At 36.8% G+C, this 17,463-nt stretch overlaps 1 protein-coding gene across 4 annotated transcripts in view; it reads left to right on the forward strand.

The window, feature by feature from the left end:
• INVS (inversin) overlaps positions 1-17,463 on the forward strand; it is a gene marked incomplete at its 3' end in the record, with an annotated part of 142,460 nt that overhangs the window by 68,276 nt on the left and 56,721 nt on the right. For 3 of the 4 annotated variants that reach the window (XM_079927066.1, XM_079927069.1, XM_079927067.1), the window contains exons 5-8: positions 3,235-3,402; positions 7,146-7,326; positions 9,850-9,959; positions 13,329-13,500. In XM_079927066.1, the coding sequence (XP_079783192.1) occupies positions 3,235-3,402; positions 7,146-7,326; positions 9,850-9,959; positions 13,329-13,500 (631 nt within the window). The remainder of the gene's footprint in view (positions 1-3,234; positions 3,403-7,145; positions 7,327-9,849; positions 9,960-13,328; positions 13,501-17,463) is intronic. The other variant, XM_079927068.1, reaches the window with a different exon arrangement.

Genomic DNA, 17,463 nt, shown 5'->3' on the forward strand with positions numbered 1-17,463 from the left:
ACTCCAGCACTCTCATGTAATTAAAACTCTTATAAGTCATTCACTGGGTTTATATTCAATAATATTTTCACTCCCATAGTGTTCTTTATGTGACTTTTAGATTTTGTTTAGTAGTCATTCACATAACCCAGAGTTCTGAAATCAACTTTAACTTTATTTTACAACTTGTAAATTAATATTATTCTTAACTCACAGCATTTATAGTGCTGATATTTCACTGAGAATTCCCTGGTGGTCCAGTGGTTGGGACTCTGTCTTTTCACTGCTGAGGGCCTGGGTTCAATCCCTGGTCAGGGAACTAGGATTCCACAAGCCAAGTGGCTAAATAAATAAATATTTCACTGAAAAAAGCACAAGACCCATTAATCACTTGAGAAGCTACAACTGTCTTTGGGCTTCATGTCTTCCCCAATATATTCTGTGAACTTCCTGCTGTCTTCCAGTCCTTGTATGTTCTTCTGTTATTGAACAGGGATGGGAGGTTATTCAGTCAGAGAGATGGAAAATGGATCTGCATAGTCCAGGCAGCCACAGAGAAGAAAGAAGGACAAAAGCATAGAGCACTGAGTCTCAAACCATCTGAGGTGAAGGATCGGTTTTTTTTTAAATTTCTAATCTGTCACAGACCAATCATATTATAAAATACATTAAAAGTGAGCAAACAAAAAACCAAACAACTCAATTAAAAAACTGGCAAAGGACTTGAATAGACATTTCTCCAAAGAAGATATACAAATGGCCAATAAGCACATGAAAAGATGCTTAATATAACTAATCACAAAAGAAACACAAATCAAAAACCACAGCGAGATAGCACTTCACACCCTTTAGGATAGCTATTATCACAAAAAAACAAAAATAACAAGTGTTGGTGAGGATGTGGAGAGATTTGAACCCTTGTGCACTGTTGGTGGGAATGTAAAATGGTACAGCCACTGTGGAAAACAATATGACAGTTCCTCAAAAAATTAAACATAGAACTACTATATGATCCAGTAAATCTGCTTCTGGTTATATACCCAAAAGAATTGAAATCAGGAATGCGAACAGATATTTGTACATCCATGTTCATAGCAGCGTTACTCAAAATAGCCCAAAGATGTGACTCACAAACCTTCCAAATGTCTTTTGATGGACAGCTGGATTAAAAAAATGCAGTATATACATATGGTAGAATATTATTCAGCCTTAAAGAGGAATGGAATTCTGACACATGCTACAATGTGGATGAACTTTGAGGACATTATGCCAAGTGACAAGTCAGACACAAAAAGACAAGTACTGTAAGATTCCACTTACAAGGTACCTAGAGGAGTCAAATTCATACAGACAGAAAGTAGAATGGTGGTTGCCAGGTGACGGGGAGGAGGTGGGAATTAGGAGTTATTGTTAAATGGGTATGGAGTTTCAGTTTGGGAAGATGAAAAAATTCTGGAGATAAATAGTACTGATGGTTACACAACAATGTGAACGTACTTAATACCACTGAACACTACACTTAGAAACAGTTAAAATGGTAAATTTTATGTTATGTACATTTTACCACAGTCCAAAAAAAAAGAATTACTAGAAAAATAAAAAACAAAGATGTAAAAAAATGCAATCCCAAACTTTTTACTGTTAGGTTCAACAGCATAATATATTTCAGTAAATATATTCAGAACAGGGACTTCCCTGGTGGTGCAGTGGTTAAGAATCTGCCTGCCAATGCAGGGACGGGACATGGGTTCAATCACTGGTCCAGGAAGATCCCACATGCTGTGGAGCAACTAAGCCCGTGTGCCACAACTACTGAGCCCGCGTGCTGCAGCTACTGAAGCCCACGTGTCTAAAGCCCATGCTCCACAACAAGAGAAGCCACCAAAATGAGAAGCCCGCACACCACAACGAAGAGTAGCCCCGGCTCGCCGCAACTAGAGAAAGCCCACGCACAGCAGTGAAGACCCAACGCAGCCAAAAATTAATTAATTCTTTAAAAAAGAACAAATATAGGAAAAGAAAAGAACTACAGAAACTGTACATGTTGTTTACTGAAAATGTGGTTTTAGGCGATTAACTGCTTTGATACTTGTGACTTTTTTATTCTGCAGTTATCACTAAACAAAAATTAATGAGTTAATAACTCTACATGTTAGACGCCTGTAGGTTCACTTTGAATGAATACCACATATGCCAACATTTAAAGTTTTTAATGTGACAGTTGAGCTTGGTTCTTGGTGTTAAATGATTTCGTTCTAGATTGGATTCATGACAATGCTACTCTCAAGGTATAAAGTATATCTAAACAGTTTCTCTGTGGTTTCATTAATAGTTCTCCTAATAGAGAAACCAGTATGTTGATGAGAATGACAGAAGAGATTTTTAAAGCAACATTGGCAAATTCAGCATGTTCATTTTTAACTTTATCTAAAAATAAAGCAAGTGTTGCTGTATTTTTAAAATATATCTTAACAATTTATCCTGTAAAATTATAGTTAAATTTAAATTTATCCTTTGATATAAAAAATGGATTCTAGATCCATGATTTCCTATGCATGGATCTTTTCTGGTAGATATTAAAATATAAACCTTCTATCAGATTCTTAAGGTGCTTAGTACAATATCAAGATGATCACTTGGGACTTCCCTGGTGGTGCAGTGGTTTAAAGTCCGCCTGCCGATGCAGGGGACACAGGTTTGTGCCCCGGTCCGGGAGGATCCCACGTGCCGCGGAGCAGCTAGGCCTGTGGGCCATGGCCGCTGAGCCTGAGCGTCCGGAGCCTGTGCTCCGCATGGGAGAGGCCACAACAGTGAGAGGCCCGCGTACCGCAAAAAAAAAAAAAAAAAAAAAAGATGATCACTTGCTTTGTTGATAATTATTCATAAAATATTTCGCTGGGTTTTTCTTTCTCAGTATTATCAGGTATTAGTACTTGATGACCTAAATCCCTGCCATGGTTAAGATGTCAGATTCTGGAGTCAGACTGCCTGGGTTTAAACTCTCTATTCAGCCACTTGCTACCTTCACACCCTTGAGCAGATTACTTACCCTCTTCATACTTAACTTTCCTCACCAGTCGTATGCAAATTCAAGAGTACTCATTTCCCAGAGTTGTCATGATATAGACTACATGAGATAAAATATATAAAACTCTTACGACAGTGCCTGTCACACACTGAAAGTTTGGGAAGAGTTTGTTGTGTTTTCACTGTTACTGTAGTTACTGTTATTTTGAGAATCTCTCAATTTTGCAGCAAACAGCTCTGCATTGGAGTGCCTACTACAATAACCCTGAGCATGTGAAGCTGCTCATCAAGCATGATTCCAACATTGGAATTCCTGATGTCGAAGGCAAGATCCCACTTCACTGGGCAGCCAACCACAAAGATCCGAGTGCTGTTCATACAGTGCGATGCATTCTGGTGGGTATAATGGATGGCCTTTCCAAATATACACACACACACACACACACACACACACACACACACACACTCTATATACATATATATATATATATATATATATAATGAAATATCCAATATATGCAAAAGCATTTATATGACACACAACCAAATTATGAAGCAAAAGAGTATAACAAACATGTGAGCTCATCACCAAGAAATAAAACATTTTAATACTGTTATTTAAGACCAAACAGAACTTTCCTATGTACCAGTTTCCAAATACATTCTCTCTCCCTGTGCCATTCCTGTCCCCTATCAACTACTTTTCTGAGTTTATATTTATCATCCCTGTCTTTGTTTTATACTTGCTCTTATTAAATAGTAAATAGATGTAAGTGAATATTTATATAATACATTTAAGATATATAAGGAAACAACAAATACTCATGTACTCATCACTGAGTTGAGGAGCCAAGTACATTACCATTGAAGTTCCCTGGATACCTCCCAGTACCGTTCTTTTCTCTCCTTTCTCAGAGTCAGCCACTATCCTCAGTTTTGTGATTATCATTCCACTGGTTTTCATTATAGTTTTGACATGTGTTTGTATCCCTAAAAAATATATTGTTTAGTTTTTAACATTTTTGAATTTTATATTCATAGAATCATACTGTATGTATTTTTCCGCAACATACTTTTCTCTTGCTCAGTGTTAAGCTGGTGATTTTATCTATGTTGCTGTGTGTAGCTGTAATATATTACTTTTTACTGCTGTATAGTATTCCATTTTATGAAGATTAAATGACACACATTATTCAGTCTGTTATTGACTGACATTTGGAACTGTTTCCAGTTCTCTGCTATTTACAATAGTGCTGCTCTGAACCTTTTGTAAAAGCATATCTAGTGTATCTAGGGTATGTATTTAACTGGTTGTTGCAGGTATATAGAAATGCAATTGATAGTTTGGGCCATTAATTATATATTTAACCAACTTGCTATACTTTCTTATTAATTTTGAATATTTATCAGTATATTCTTTGAGGTTTTCTAATCACTCCTTCCCAAATTCCAACTTACAGGCTATGGTAGTCTAATATTTAGTCCTATTTGCTTATAACACACAAATTAGACTTTAAAAGATATTGTTTTATTTGTACAATGAAAATTTATTTCTACTTGTGTGTTAACTAATTTCTTTGCTCTGCATTTCTTCTTGAGTCTCAAATTTTCCTTCTAGAGTTATTATTATCTTACTTCCTGAAATATAATTCTTAGAACTTCCTTTAGTGTAGATCTATGGTGGTAAACTCCCTGATTTTTTTTTTTTATAAACTTATTTATTTGTTTGTGTTTTGTTTTGTTTTTTTGGCTGTGTTGGGTCTTTGTTGCTGTGCATGGGCTTTCTCTAGTTGCGGTGAGTAGGGGCTACTCTTCATTGCAGTGTGTGGGCTTCTTTTGTTGTGGAGCACAGGCTCTAGGCGCACAGGCTTCAGTAGCTGTGGCACGTGGGCTCTAGAGCTCAGGCTCAGTAGTTGTGCATGAGCTTTGTTGCTCCATGGCATGTAGGATCTTCCCAGCCCAGGGATTGAACCCGTGTCCCCTGCATTGGCAGGTGGATTCTTAACCACTGCACCACCAGGGAAGCCCTCCCTGATTTTATTTGTTAAGAATGTCTACATTTCTACTGTGCTCTTGAATATATAGTTTTCCTGTATACACAGTTCTAAGTAGTTACTTTTCTCAACTCTTTCAGACTGTCATTTTGCTGCTTTCTGCCTTTCATTAATTCCTCTTGAAGAGCCTGTTATTGGTCTATGTCACCCCTTTATAGATATCTTTTCTCTCAGGCTGCTTTTTAAAATTTTTCTGTATGGCATACTACAGTTTTACTACGGTTTGTCTAGGTGTGCCTTTTTTTTTTTCCTGTTTGGTATACATTCTGATTATTGCATCTCATTTCTGGAAAATATATAACCATTATCTCTTTAAATATTGCATCTCTTTTATTCTCTCTACTCCTGCCTACGGGGTCTCCAGGAATACATATTTTAGACTTTTCCATTTTACTTTCCATGTCTCTTAACTTCTCTTTTACATTTCTATCATCTTGTCTCTTTCTACTACATTCTGGGTACTTACATCAGATCTGCCTTCCAGTTTGCCAGGTCTTTCTTCAGCTGCATCCAATCTCTTGTTTACCCTGTTCATTTAGTCTTCAATCTTAGTGATTACATTTTCACTTCTAAAAGTTCTACTTGGTTCTTTTTCAGACCTGCCTGATCATTTTGAGAATTTTTGTTCCTTGCTCACCTTTTATTTCATTTTTTATTTTCTTACATGTTTCATAGATAGTTGTTTTATATTCTTTATGTGTTAATTCCAAGATCTGAAGTCTTTGGAGGATGATTCTCACTCATAATATCTTATTTCCTCACAGATTTGGCTTTTTTTTTCTCCCTTATAAATGCATCTAAGTCCTTGGGAGACTCAAGGCCCTAGAATACCATTGTGGTAATATTCTACTTCTTTTTTTGAAGTGTTTATAATACCTTTAATACTCTTTTTTGTAAAATAGCCTGACTGTATAGACAGCTCTAAATCTGGGATGGCCCTTCAGAGAGTTCTTAAATTTGGACAAGAGAGCTTGGCTTTAGATATGACCTAATCTGAGAAGGGACCTGACCGTGGGTGAGGTAACTCTCTTTAGCTGAAGCAATTCCAAAAGGATGACAGTAGAAAGTCATTTGCTGGCAGCACTTGCAGCAGCTGGGGAAGTAGGTCCTTTAGTCTTGAAGGAGGACCTAAGCAATGCATCATATCTGCTACAAAGATCCAGTAGAAAAATAAATGTTGTGAACTATCAATTTAAACTGAATATCCGATAAACATATGATTTTAAAAAAACTGCACCTCATTCATAAAAGAAATACAAATTAAAACATCAGTGAAATGCTTTTCATACCTATAAGGGGAAAAATGCTGTAAGTTTGATAATACTAAGTGGTTAATATGTACCAGCATGTGGGGAAATAAAAGCTTTTACACATCGTCATGGATGTGTTAATTAGTACAGCCATTTAGAGAGCAGTTTGACAATACTAGCTGAAGATACAAATACCCTTCAACCCAGCAATTTCCCATCTAGGTGTCTGGGCTAGCGAAAAATCACATGTGCCACAAAGGGACATGTAAAGGAAGCGTGTTCATTGCAGCATTATTGTTAATAGTGGGAAAAAATGTAAATATCCCTCAGTAGGAGAATGGTTAACTAAATTGTGGTTTAACAAATGGACTAGTATCATCATAGATACCCAAATGTATTGTGTTGGAATTAAAAATTCAAAAGTATAATTTTGAAAGAAAAAATTCAGGGATATGTATGGTATAATACATAAGTATAAATACTGAAAACACACATACAAAATTTAACTGTTGTTTATGGATGTATATATATGAAGCAAAAATACAAAACATATGCCTTTAGCTGAAGCTGTAAGAGATTAAAAAAAGCACATTAGGCAAAATGTTGATCCCTATTTAATCTATTGATAGATGGTACATGTTTATTGTATCTTTTCTGTACTTTTTATAGTTAAATATGAAATTTAATTTTTAAAGATTTAGACTGTATACTTTTTTTCTGAATGTATCACTTCTGCTGAGAGAGAATATGTAGGTTTCAAAAATTTCTCAGTTAATACTATGTCAAATGTGATTTAGTAAGGATTCCATGTATGTCTCTGGTTCCTTAAAAATAGGATGCTGCTCCAACAGAGTCTTTACTGAACTGGCAAGACTATGAGGGTCGAACACCTCTTCACTTTGCAGTTGCTGATGGGAACGTGACAGTGGTTGATGTCCTGACCTCATACGAAAGCTGCAATATAACATCTTATGATAACTTATTTCGAACGCCTCTTCACTGGGCAGCTTTACTAGGTGAGTTGAATGTGAAACCAAGGATCAACAGCAGGAGGAACTGCATGAGTATAGGAAATTTTCCATGGCTTCTCTCCCCCTGTCAGCTCCCACCTCCTATTTAATTGTTTTAGTTTTTAGTTGATATGTGGCACTTTATACCTAAATTCCTCTGTTGTATGCTTAAATTTTAGCAATATAAAATGTATTCTCTGTTATATATTAATTTCAACATCGTGTCTTTTCATTTTTATTATAAAAGTAATGCACATTTGTTGACAAATGTAAATATAAAATAATCATCACATTCAATGCCTTTGCTTTTTTGGAGAAGGGCTTTAATTTTATGTGTGAGCTAATACTATGATATTTGATTTCCTTTTCATCATATTTCCTGATATGCCTTTGACTTAATCTTTTTGGGGATCACTTTTTTAGATGAGAGAGTATATATGTGTATGTGTCTGATTTTTGGCAATCTGAGAGTCTTTCTCTTTTAGTGAAGGAGTTTTACCCACTGATAATCATTGTTATAAATTGTATAATTTGATCTTTCTTCTGTTATTCTGCTCTTTGAGTATTATTAGTGTTTTGGTTTTTTTCCTGATTCCTTTGTTTTCTGCCTTGTGGTGTGTGCATTACATTCGTTGTTGTTTGGTTTTGAATTGCCTAATGTTTTAGGAGGATTTTTAGGTCCTACTAGTAGTTACTTTTAAATTTTTAAGCCTAAGTCAGAGTCCAGAGCAAAACTGTGTCTATTGATTCCCATCTATTTAAAATGAGGAATTTAGCACACTTTCACTTATCATTCTTTGGGTATTTGTAAATATAATCTGATAGTAATTATTAATTAATATTAATAATTATAATAAACCATTATTATTATGGACTTAGTTTTTAAATTACACATAATCTCTTTTTTAAATGATTGCATTCAGTTTTATAGTCAGATTTATAATTATTATTTAGACTTCATTTCAAGGTGCAGTTTCATCCCTTTTCCTCTGCATTCTAGGAGGACTTTGCAAATTTGTCTCCACAGCACTAAATTGACTTGTGTTTCACAAGTTCAGCTTTCTTTCTGCCTCTTATAGATTGTATTTTAGGTTATATTTTGATTTCCTTCTCTCATCCATATTTCTTTTTATCTCAGCTTTTTTCCTTTTTATCTCCTTCCATTACCTTTTCATTTTAGATTATTCTCTTCTTAGGATATTCTGTTTCATTTCATAGAGGCCATCTCTTTGCAAAAGTCAAGGATGCCAAACAGTTGCCTGAAATTTTCCTCTGGATCCTTCTCTAGATCATTTTCTGAGGTATGCTCTTCTTCTTTCTGATGGTGTTCCTTTCTCCCTGTCCTAGAGTATGTTTTCGTATAGCCTTTTCTGAATTTTTCTCTTTATCTTTCAAACAAGAGATATTTAGGGCTTCCCTGGTGGCACAGTGGTTAGGAGTCCACCTGCCGATGCAGGGGACACGGGTTCGTGCCCCGGTCCAGGAAGATCCCACATGCCGCAGAGCGGCTGGGCCCGTGAGTCATGGCTGCTGAGCCTGTGCGTCCGGAGCCTGTGCTCCGCAACGGGAGAGGCCACAACAGTGAGAGGCCCACGTACCAAAAAAAAAAAAAAGAGAGAGAGATATTTAGATTGACTATGTGCATAGATTGCCTTTGATCCTGTTTTTGCCCATTCATGTTATGGAGAGCTCCATCTCAAACCATAGCTGGAGAGCAGGTAGACGAGCACAACTCCCACTCAAATTCCTTTTTTTCTGCCTGGCTTTCATGCAGTGTATTCTTGCTCTGCTAATGTGGCATCTTCTTCATTGCCTCATTCCCTATACGCTGAAGCAATGGCATGTATGAAATTCAGGTTTCCTAAATATACTATTACCAGGCTTATTTATTCTTTGATCCTTTCTACAGTTCTTCACTTGTGGAGACCACATCCACATCCTCCAAAGTGTACTGCAGAGCATGTTTCTCTACTACCACCTCATCATTCCTGCCCACTTGTTTTCTGGGATTTGAAATCACTGCCTAGATATTAAAAAATTGGGGGAGGGAGGTTAGAGGGGATGGATAGAAGGCCTCAGAGGTCACAAGAGTTTGTATTATAGGTTGTCCTCCTGAATAGCAGAAGAGGACAACTGTGCAGTTCTGATTGATGGTGCAATGGAACCTGGAGACTAGGGACACCGATGGCTGAGATGGGCTGGCTTCTAACGTGCTGCCTTCTGTTTTTTTGAGCAGTTTTATAAGGTGAAGCCAGGGGATGCAGTGAGCTGATACCTAATACAGTTTTTTCTCAATCTGGCTATTATAATTAGTCGTTTCCTTCCTGGTGGAAGCATTAAGTTTTTAGTGTTGTAAGTTTTTGCCTTTATGCTACATAATCATGTATTTTCGTGAGAAGTTAGAAGAGGCTGCACTGGGCATTGTGAATGCTGGTTTATGTGCTAATGATTTTTCTAACCCCTTTCCTTTAAATAGATTATAAATGAATCAGTTCTTTTATGTGATAACTACCTTGTGTCTGCTTTCAGGCCACACACAGATTGTCCATCTCCTTTTAGAAAGAAATAAGTCTGGAACCATCCCATCTGACAGCCAAGGAGCAACACCCTTGCACTATGCAGCTCAGAGTAACTTCGCTGTAAGTAAACCATGACAATTATCTTTCTTTTTAATTAAAATTTTATTTTGATATAATTGTAAATTCACATGCAGTTGTAAGAAATAAGACAGCAAGATCCCGTGTACCCTTCATTCAGTTCACTCCAGTGGTAACATCTTGCAAAAGTATAATATAATGTCATAAACTGGAAATTGATATTGATATAATCCACTGACCTTACTCAGGTTTCACACTGTTACATGTACTCATTTGTGTGTTTGTGTAGCAATTATTTTTTAACAATTGCTCATACTGTTCACTCTCTGATTCAGGTGATAGTCTGAATTTTTATAAAGTTGTTAGTCACGTGGGAAGTTTTAAAGAATTTTTATTTTAACTGTTCAGTGTAGCATTTTGCTTTACTGCAAGTGTACTTAATCTTTTTTGTTAATTGTAAGGCACTAAAGACAATCTAGTGTTTGGCAATCTATAATTGTCCTGAAGGCAGTGGGCAAGGCTTTAGAACTAAATAGACCTTGGCTAGAATCCTGACTGTGCTATTTGCTAGCTGTATGACCTTGCATAAGTTCTTAACCTCTCTGAATCTTAGTTTCTTCATATGTAAAATGAGAATAATTATACCTTTTCTTTTAGGATTATTGTAAGGATTAGAGAAAGTTTATGACCAGTGCCTAGTGTAATACTTGGCATAGAGTAGGTATTCAAGAAATAGCATTCATTGTTATTATTATTTGTGCTAATAATTTTGTATATTGTATATCTGAGAAAGCAAAAATATGAATTATTGATATATCCAAAGATATTAACTATTATTAATAGTTCCTTCCTGCCACTCTTTACAGTTTACAAAGTACTTTCTCATCCATTATGTCACTCAGTCCAGCCAGCAACATGATAATGTCTAGGCTGCTTCAGCCTCCTGAGTATGAGTGGCCACTAAGAACTAGAGACACATCCAAAGAGGCACACATTAACGCAGTCACAGTGGATTTTGCTGCCTTCTACATGAGAGTGCATAGTGAAACACCTGGTTTCATTAAATTATGAGAATGTTATCATCAGCATAGTATAATTCCATCTTCCTGACCTCCCCAAATGCACTATTGAATACACTGAATTCTTGGATTGAGAAAACATCTTACTTTCCCACTTTTCTTTCTCTCTGATACCCAGAGCAACTATAGCAATCATCCCTCTTCTTGGCATTCCTAAAAGTCTATTCTATATATCACCTAAAGTTTTGGTAAGCCATTATCTTCTATTATCTCCCAAGATCTCAGAAAAATACAGAGTTTTTGAGGAGGAGTTCATTCTTATTACACATAGATAAGAAATCCAATTGGCCCAGTCTAGTCAACCTATGGAAATCAGAATTCAATCCATATTTCAACATAGGCCTATGAAAGGATATGTTATCCCTACTTACAGATGAAGAAACCAAGGTTCCAAGAGATTAAATGATTTGCTCAAGATCTTGAACCCAAGTCTTAGACTCCAAATTTAACCTATGTACAGAAACCAGTAATTAAGTAACTGTGCTAATGCAAGTAAGAAAGATCGCTAGAACATTATAGATGTTTATTCAAAGAAACACTTGCTTTAGACAATCTGCCAATTACAGAAATAGTTTTTTAAGTTTTTTAATAATTATGCAAATTTTATAGGCTCAGTTTCAAGTCCCTTGATCTCCTGGGACTCTACTAATTCACAAAAGGTTGAAATTCTCTTTTTAAAAAACATCATCAACAACGACAGTCCCATAAAACCCTGGCAAACATTCATCATTAAGAAAACATACTCAACAAAGAAATGTTTGCAAATTATTAAAAGAAACCCCCCAAATCACCAACATTTTAAAATTTTATTTCTTTTTTTTTATAAATTTATTTATTTACTTATTTTTGGCTGCATCAGGTCTTCATTGCTGCACATGGGCTTTCTCTAGTTGTGGCGAGCGGGGGCTACTCTTCGTTGCAGTGTGCAGGCTTCTCATTGCAGTGGCTTGTTGCGGACATGGGCTCTAGTGCGCGGACTTCAGTAGTTGTGGCACGTGGGCTCAGTAGTTCTGGCTCGCAAGCTCTAGAGTGCAGGCTCAGTAGCTGTGGCACACGGGCTTAGTTGTTCTGCAGCATGTGCGATCTTCCTGGACCAGGGATTGAACCCGTGTCCCCTGCACTGGATTCTTAACCACCAGGGAAGTCCCAAAATTTTATTTCTTTATTCAAATCTACTTAATAAGGACATACACTAGATCCTAAGGAGCACTAAGCTGTAATACCTCAGTAGCTCAACATCTAGTTTTAAGACGAGGAAGCAGTGTGTGTTACAGTGGAAAGAGTGAAGTGATTTAACCCTGCATTCTACTCCTGTTAACTGCTACCAATGCTTATATGACCTTGAGTCTAAATGTCATCTGTAAAATGAGGAGCTGGACGAGATGAGCCCTTAAATTTTTTCTTGCTCTGAAATACTGATCATCAACATTTTGTATATTTTTGGCCAACTCACAGCCTCCAGAAATTGTTTTCTTCTGAAACTATTTTATTTCCATTCAAGCAAAAGTTTCTATGATCTTCCTAAAAGCTTGTAAGCATCTGAGTTTTGAGGAAAGATGCAATTTTAAATGCTATGAATATTAACCCCCATTAAAATTGTTAAACACTGTTAGAATTACTAAGGGTCCTAATTTTTGTATGATTCTATAGAGGAAGGACCTTGAATGTAGGAAATGCTGAATAAATATTTGTTTAGATGAATTGAACACTGCATTTCTCAGTAACCACCCATAATTATTTGATAAATGCACTATTTTTAAAAATAGCAACAAAACATACAGTGAGAGAATGTATTAGGCTTCTCTGCAGTTGAGTTTTTAAACTTAATTGAGGATGATCATTCTCAATTATTAGAATGTTGAATGAGGGAGTTAGGTTATATTTTTGAAGTGCTATGAAAACTAAAACCAATGTATAAGGACAGAAGATTGTTACTTTCAATGGAAATTGTAATTTCGTTACTCATAAAAAGATAATTTCATTTGATTCAAAAGTAGAGGAAGGGGCTTCCCTGGTGGTGCAGTGGTTGAGAGTCCGCCTGCTGATGCAGGGGACACGGGTTCGTGCCCCGGTCTGGGAGGATCCCACATGCCGCGGAGCGCCTGGGCCCGTGGGCCATGGCCGCTGAGCCTGCGCGTCCGGAGCCTATGCTCCGCAACGGGAGAGGCCGCGACAGTGAGAGGCCCGTGTACCGCAAAAAAAAAAAAAAAAAAAAAAAAAGTAGAGGAAAAAATACTTTGCTTCTTAGTGGAAGTCACATATAACACTGGCTTTCTCACCAAAGAAAATGCTACTCTCTTGTCTCAAATTTTTAAATGAAGTTTTCTTACAGGAAACAGTTAAAGTGTTTCTAAAACATCCTTCAGTAAAAGATGATTCAGACCTTGAAGGAAGAACATCCTTTATGTGGGCTGCTGGGAAAGGCAGTGATGACGTCCTTAGGACTATGCTGAGTTTAAAATCTGACATTGACATTAACATGGCAGACAAGTATGGAGGTACAGGTAAGAACTGGCAGACATATTCAGTTTGCTTTCATTCAAGCTTCAAAGTGTAGATGGTGCTATTTTGCAAAATAGTAAGTTGAAACCATTGTTCCTAATCTAATATTGTTTGACTTTCATCTTAACTTTTTAAGTTTAGGTTGCCAGGACATCACTGCAGCAGCTTTATTTCTTCCGAGTATTATGGCTAAAATTAGCCTGTGTTTCTACCAAGTGAATCTTGGCATTTTATTTACAGGCCTTGTTGCTCCTTAGACATGATTGCGGGAACTCTTCTGGTCATATATCTTTGTGTAAAAAAGAATGAACCTGCATTTTAAAACTATACATACCTAGCAATTATTAACTATATTTTCAACCATTTAGAATTACATTTTAGAGAACACACACATCTAAGTATGTTCTCAGCAGGCTCATTTAATATGCTCTTTTCTCAGTTTTGAACAGCATTGCTGCATCCTGAATCTCCCATTTCAGAGTTAACCTCCCATGGCTCTAGAAGCTTTAAAGCTTCAAAATCTCTTACTAGGTGCTTCCTTTAATCTCTTTTTCTAATAAGAGCGCCCTCTAACTATGTGTTGATTAGTAAGAGAAGTAGAAGTTTTTTAACACTCATTGTCACCTTAGAGGTCTCTTCCTTATATACTGCAGTCAGCCCTCCATATCTGAGGGTTTTGCATCTGCGGATATGGAAGCCTGACTTGTATTCACTGTACTATACCATCTTATATAAAGGTCTTGAGCATCTTCAGATTTTGGTATCTATAGAGGCTCCTGGAACCAATCCCCCACAGATATCAAGGGACACCTGTATATCCAAATTGCAAGTCAGAAAGAGAAAGGAAAATCACACAACAGCACAACAACACTGAACAGAAGAAAACCTCAGCTATGAGCTTCTCAATGTTATGGTTTTTTATTTGTAGAAACATACTAGAGCTGTTTGCACCTACCTGTTATCCTGGATAAGATCTTTCTTGACCACCGACACTATTGATGTAGCACTTGGGGGACAGAGGGGAATGGAGTTGCTACACCTCGTATCTCCCTCCCTATACCGAGACCATCTCACCTTCTAATTTTTTAAAAAGAGTTTTTAGGTAATATCAATTTTGATAAAGCCTTTAACTTTTTAAAGTATTGAATATTTCTATACCAAAGCTTCATAATAGACCTTAAGCTTCTTAAGGAGTATTGTACAGACACATAGGACACTGAGCTTATAAATGATTTGAATATTTAATTTTTTTGTCACACTTGTATTAGTATGCAGTCTTTATCACTAGCATCACTCTTTGTTTAACTTTTCATGTATTTTAATAAAGTATGGGCTAGGATACTTGCATTCTGTCGACCAAAGTTGCCTTTCTAATGTGCATCATGGTTGGGGTTGAGACATAAATTCCTCTCAAATTCATTCATTCCCTGGGCTCTTTATCCTAAGGAGATTTTATTATATGTCAGAGATACCTTCCTGACATTTCTATTCTATGCAGGTGAGTTCCTTTCCATCATCCCTCTACAGAGTTGTTTTGCCTTAATTAAAAAAGAGTTCTTATCAATAGCAATATATGGGTATTATTTGGATCTTGATTCAAATAAATAAATTACAAAAAAATTATAAAGCTCTCAGGAAAATGTGAACACTATCTGGATATTTGATATTACAAAGCTTTTGTTAATATTTTTTAGATATGAAAATGGGCCTATCTTTTCTTTGCTTGACTGAGGCTGGGGCTCTGCAAACCACATTCCCTCTTTGCCAGCAGGGGAGTCAGCCCATAGGGGGCAGTACAGGGAGACTGGAAAGCTGGAAGAGGAGCAGGGGAGTGCATCTTCCTGTTTGCTTCCTATTCTTGTTTTTGTTTCCCGTTCTGTCAGCAATACCCTAGTAAGTCTCACACAACAGAGTACTGAGAGCTTGTTCCAGTGGCAACAGTTAATTTCACTTTGCAGCTTTTCCAGCACTTACGGTAGCCGCCAAAGAGCACCCTCCTCAGAGATACCCGCAACAGCCAAGCAAAGCCCCTCCTCTGAGGTCTGAGCTTCGGCTCTGCCGGGTGCCTCTTCTGAGCGTTTAAAGTTGTAATAATTCCATCCTCTTCTTTTTGCTTCCTCAGTCTTAGAATTGCTCGCCGTTTTCTGCATTTACTGCCTCTGTGATACCTTACTGTTCCCTTTTTGCTTTTTCAGTTCTTCAGTACAAAGGTAGCAATTCTTCATATTGAATTCTATCTGTTAGAGTTATATGAGAGATACTCTGACTGATACAGTGGTTGTGTTTAAAAAAAGAATCCTTGTCTTTCAGACATACTAAAATATTCACAAACGGAAGCATATGACTCTAGAATTTTCTTCAAAAAATCAGAAGTGGGGGAATGGATAGCAGTTAGATGGAACAAGGTTAGCCAACACATAATTGTTGAATCTGGGTGATGACAATATTGAGTTCATTGGACTATTATTGCCTTTACTTTTGAATATGTTTGAAATTTTCCATAACAGAAAGTTATTGAAAATAATTTTTAAAGCTCCTAGGTAAACTTGTGGTATTTTTTCAAAGAGGGAGCAGCAATAGTAGTCTAAGATTGTTTTAAAATAAATGAAAAAAGTCAGAAATGGGGAATTTCCTTTAATATCATTAATTCTATCTTATGCTTAATTGAAATTTTGTCTGTTTTTTAAAAATTTGACATTGATATTTGTCTGAAGAGTATCTGCTGCATACTTGAAGCCACATTACATAATTGTAGAATTTCAGAAGTAAAAAGTACCTTAAAATTAAATCTAGTCCAGGGTTTTCCAAACCATGTTCTTCAGAGCAACACGTTCCTATAGAGGTACCTGAAATGTTGCTGAGGGGTAAATGCTTAAGTGAGTAACCCTCTACCCCTACTTTAGTCAGAACCACTCAACTCTTAACTATTTTATATGTTGGATGTTGTATAAAATTTCATATGGGAGGAAAAAAAAGCATTCTTATGCTCTTAAATGTGAAAATCACAGAACTCTCACAGATATATCATGCCTTAATTTGCCTTATAACATTCTCACCAGTGTTTTTCACCAAAGACATCTCCCCAGTGTCTTTCAGCCTCTGGTTGAACAGCTCCAATATAGAGAACCCATTACTTCCATCTTAATCTCACTCTATCAGGGTGCGCTTCCTTATACTGAGCCAAAATTTGTCAAACTGAATGTTCCACTCTGCGTTGTCTTCCATATGACACACTTCAGATTTTTGAAGTCTCTCACACCCATCTGAATCTTGTCTAGGCCAAACTAACATTCAGCCATTTAGGTCAGGCTTTTCAAACTCTCTAGTATGCATTAGAATTACTAAAGTATGCATTAGAATTACTAGGGCTGTTCCCAGACTATATAGAGATCCTACATCAAATCCTGTCAAGAAGTCCTGTTGACTCCACCTCCAAAATATAATCTAAATCTTTCTGCTTCTCTCCATCTCCATTCCTGTCACCCTAGTTCGAGCCACCACTGTTTTCACCCAGTCAACTGCGCTAGCGTTAACTGGTCTCCCTGCTTACACTCTAATTTACTATAATGCATTCTCAAAACAGCTAGAGTGATCTGTTGAAAGCATAAATCGAATATCACTCAGCTACGTAAAGCCCTTCAGTGTCTTCCATCACTCTGACCTGTATGGCCATTTATGGTCTGGCCTTTTCTACCTTTCTGACTTACCTCATTCTCACTCATTGTGCTGCAGCTTCTTTGCCTTCCTTAAACACATAGATTCATTCCTACCCCTGTACTCATTGTTCTCTTTGCCCAGACTACTCTCCCTTGAGATCTCTGCTTTGCTGTCTCTTTTTTATGATTTACTCTCAACTTAAATGTCAGCACCTTAGCAAGGCTTTCCCTAACCACCAATCAAAAGTAATCCCCCAGTCACTCTATATATCAAAATACTTTTTACTTCTTTAATTATACCATCCACCA

The sequence above is a fragment of the Stenella coeruleoalba genome (assembly GCF_951394435.1).
Source record: "Stenella coeruleoalba genome assembly, chromosome: 7".
In the NCBI taxonomy this organism is placed as follows: Eukaryota; Metazoa; Chordata; class Mammalia; order Artiodactyla; family Delphinidae; genus Stenella; species Stenella coeruleoalba.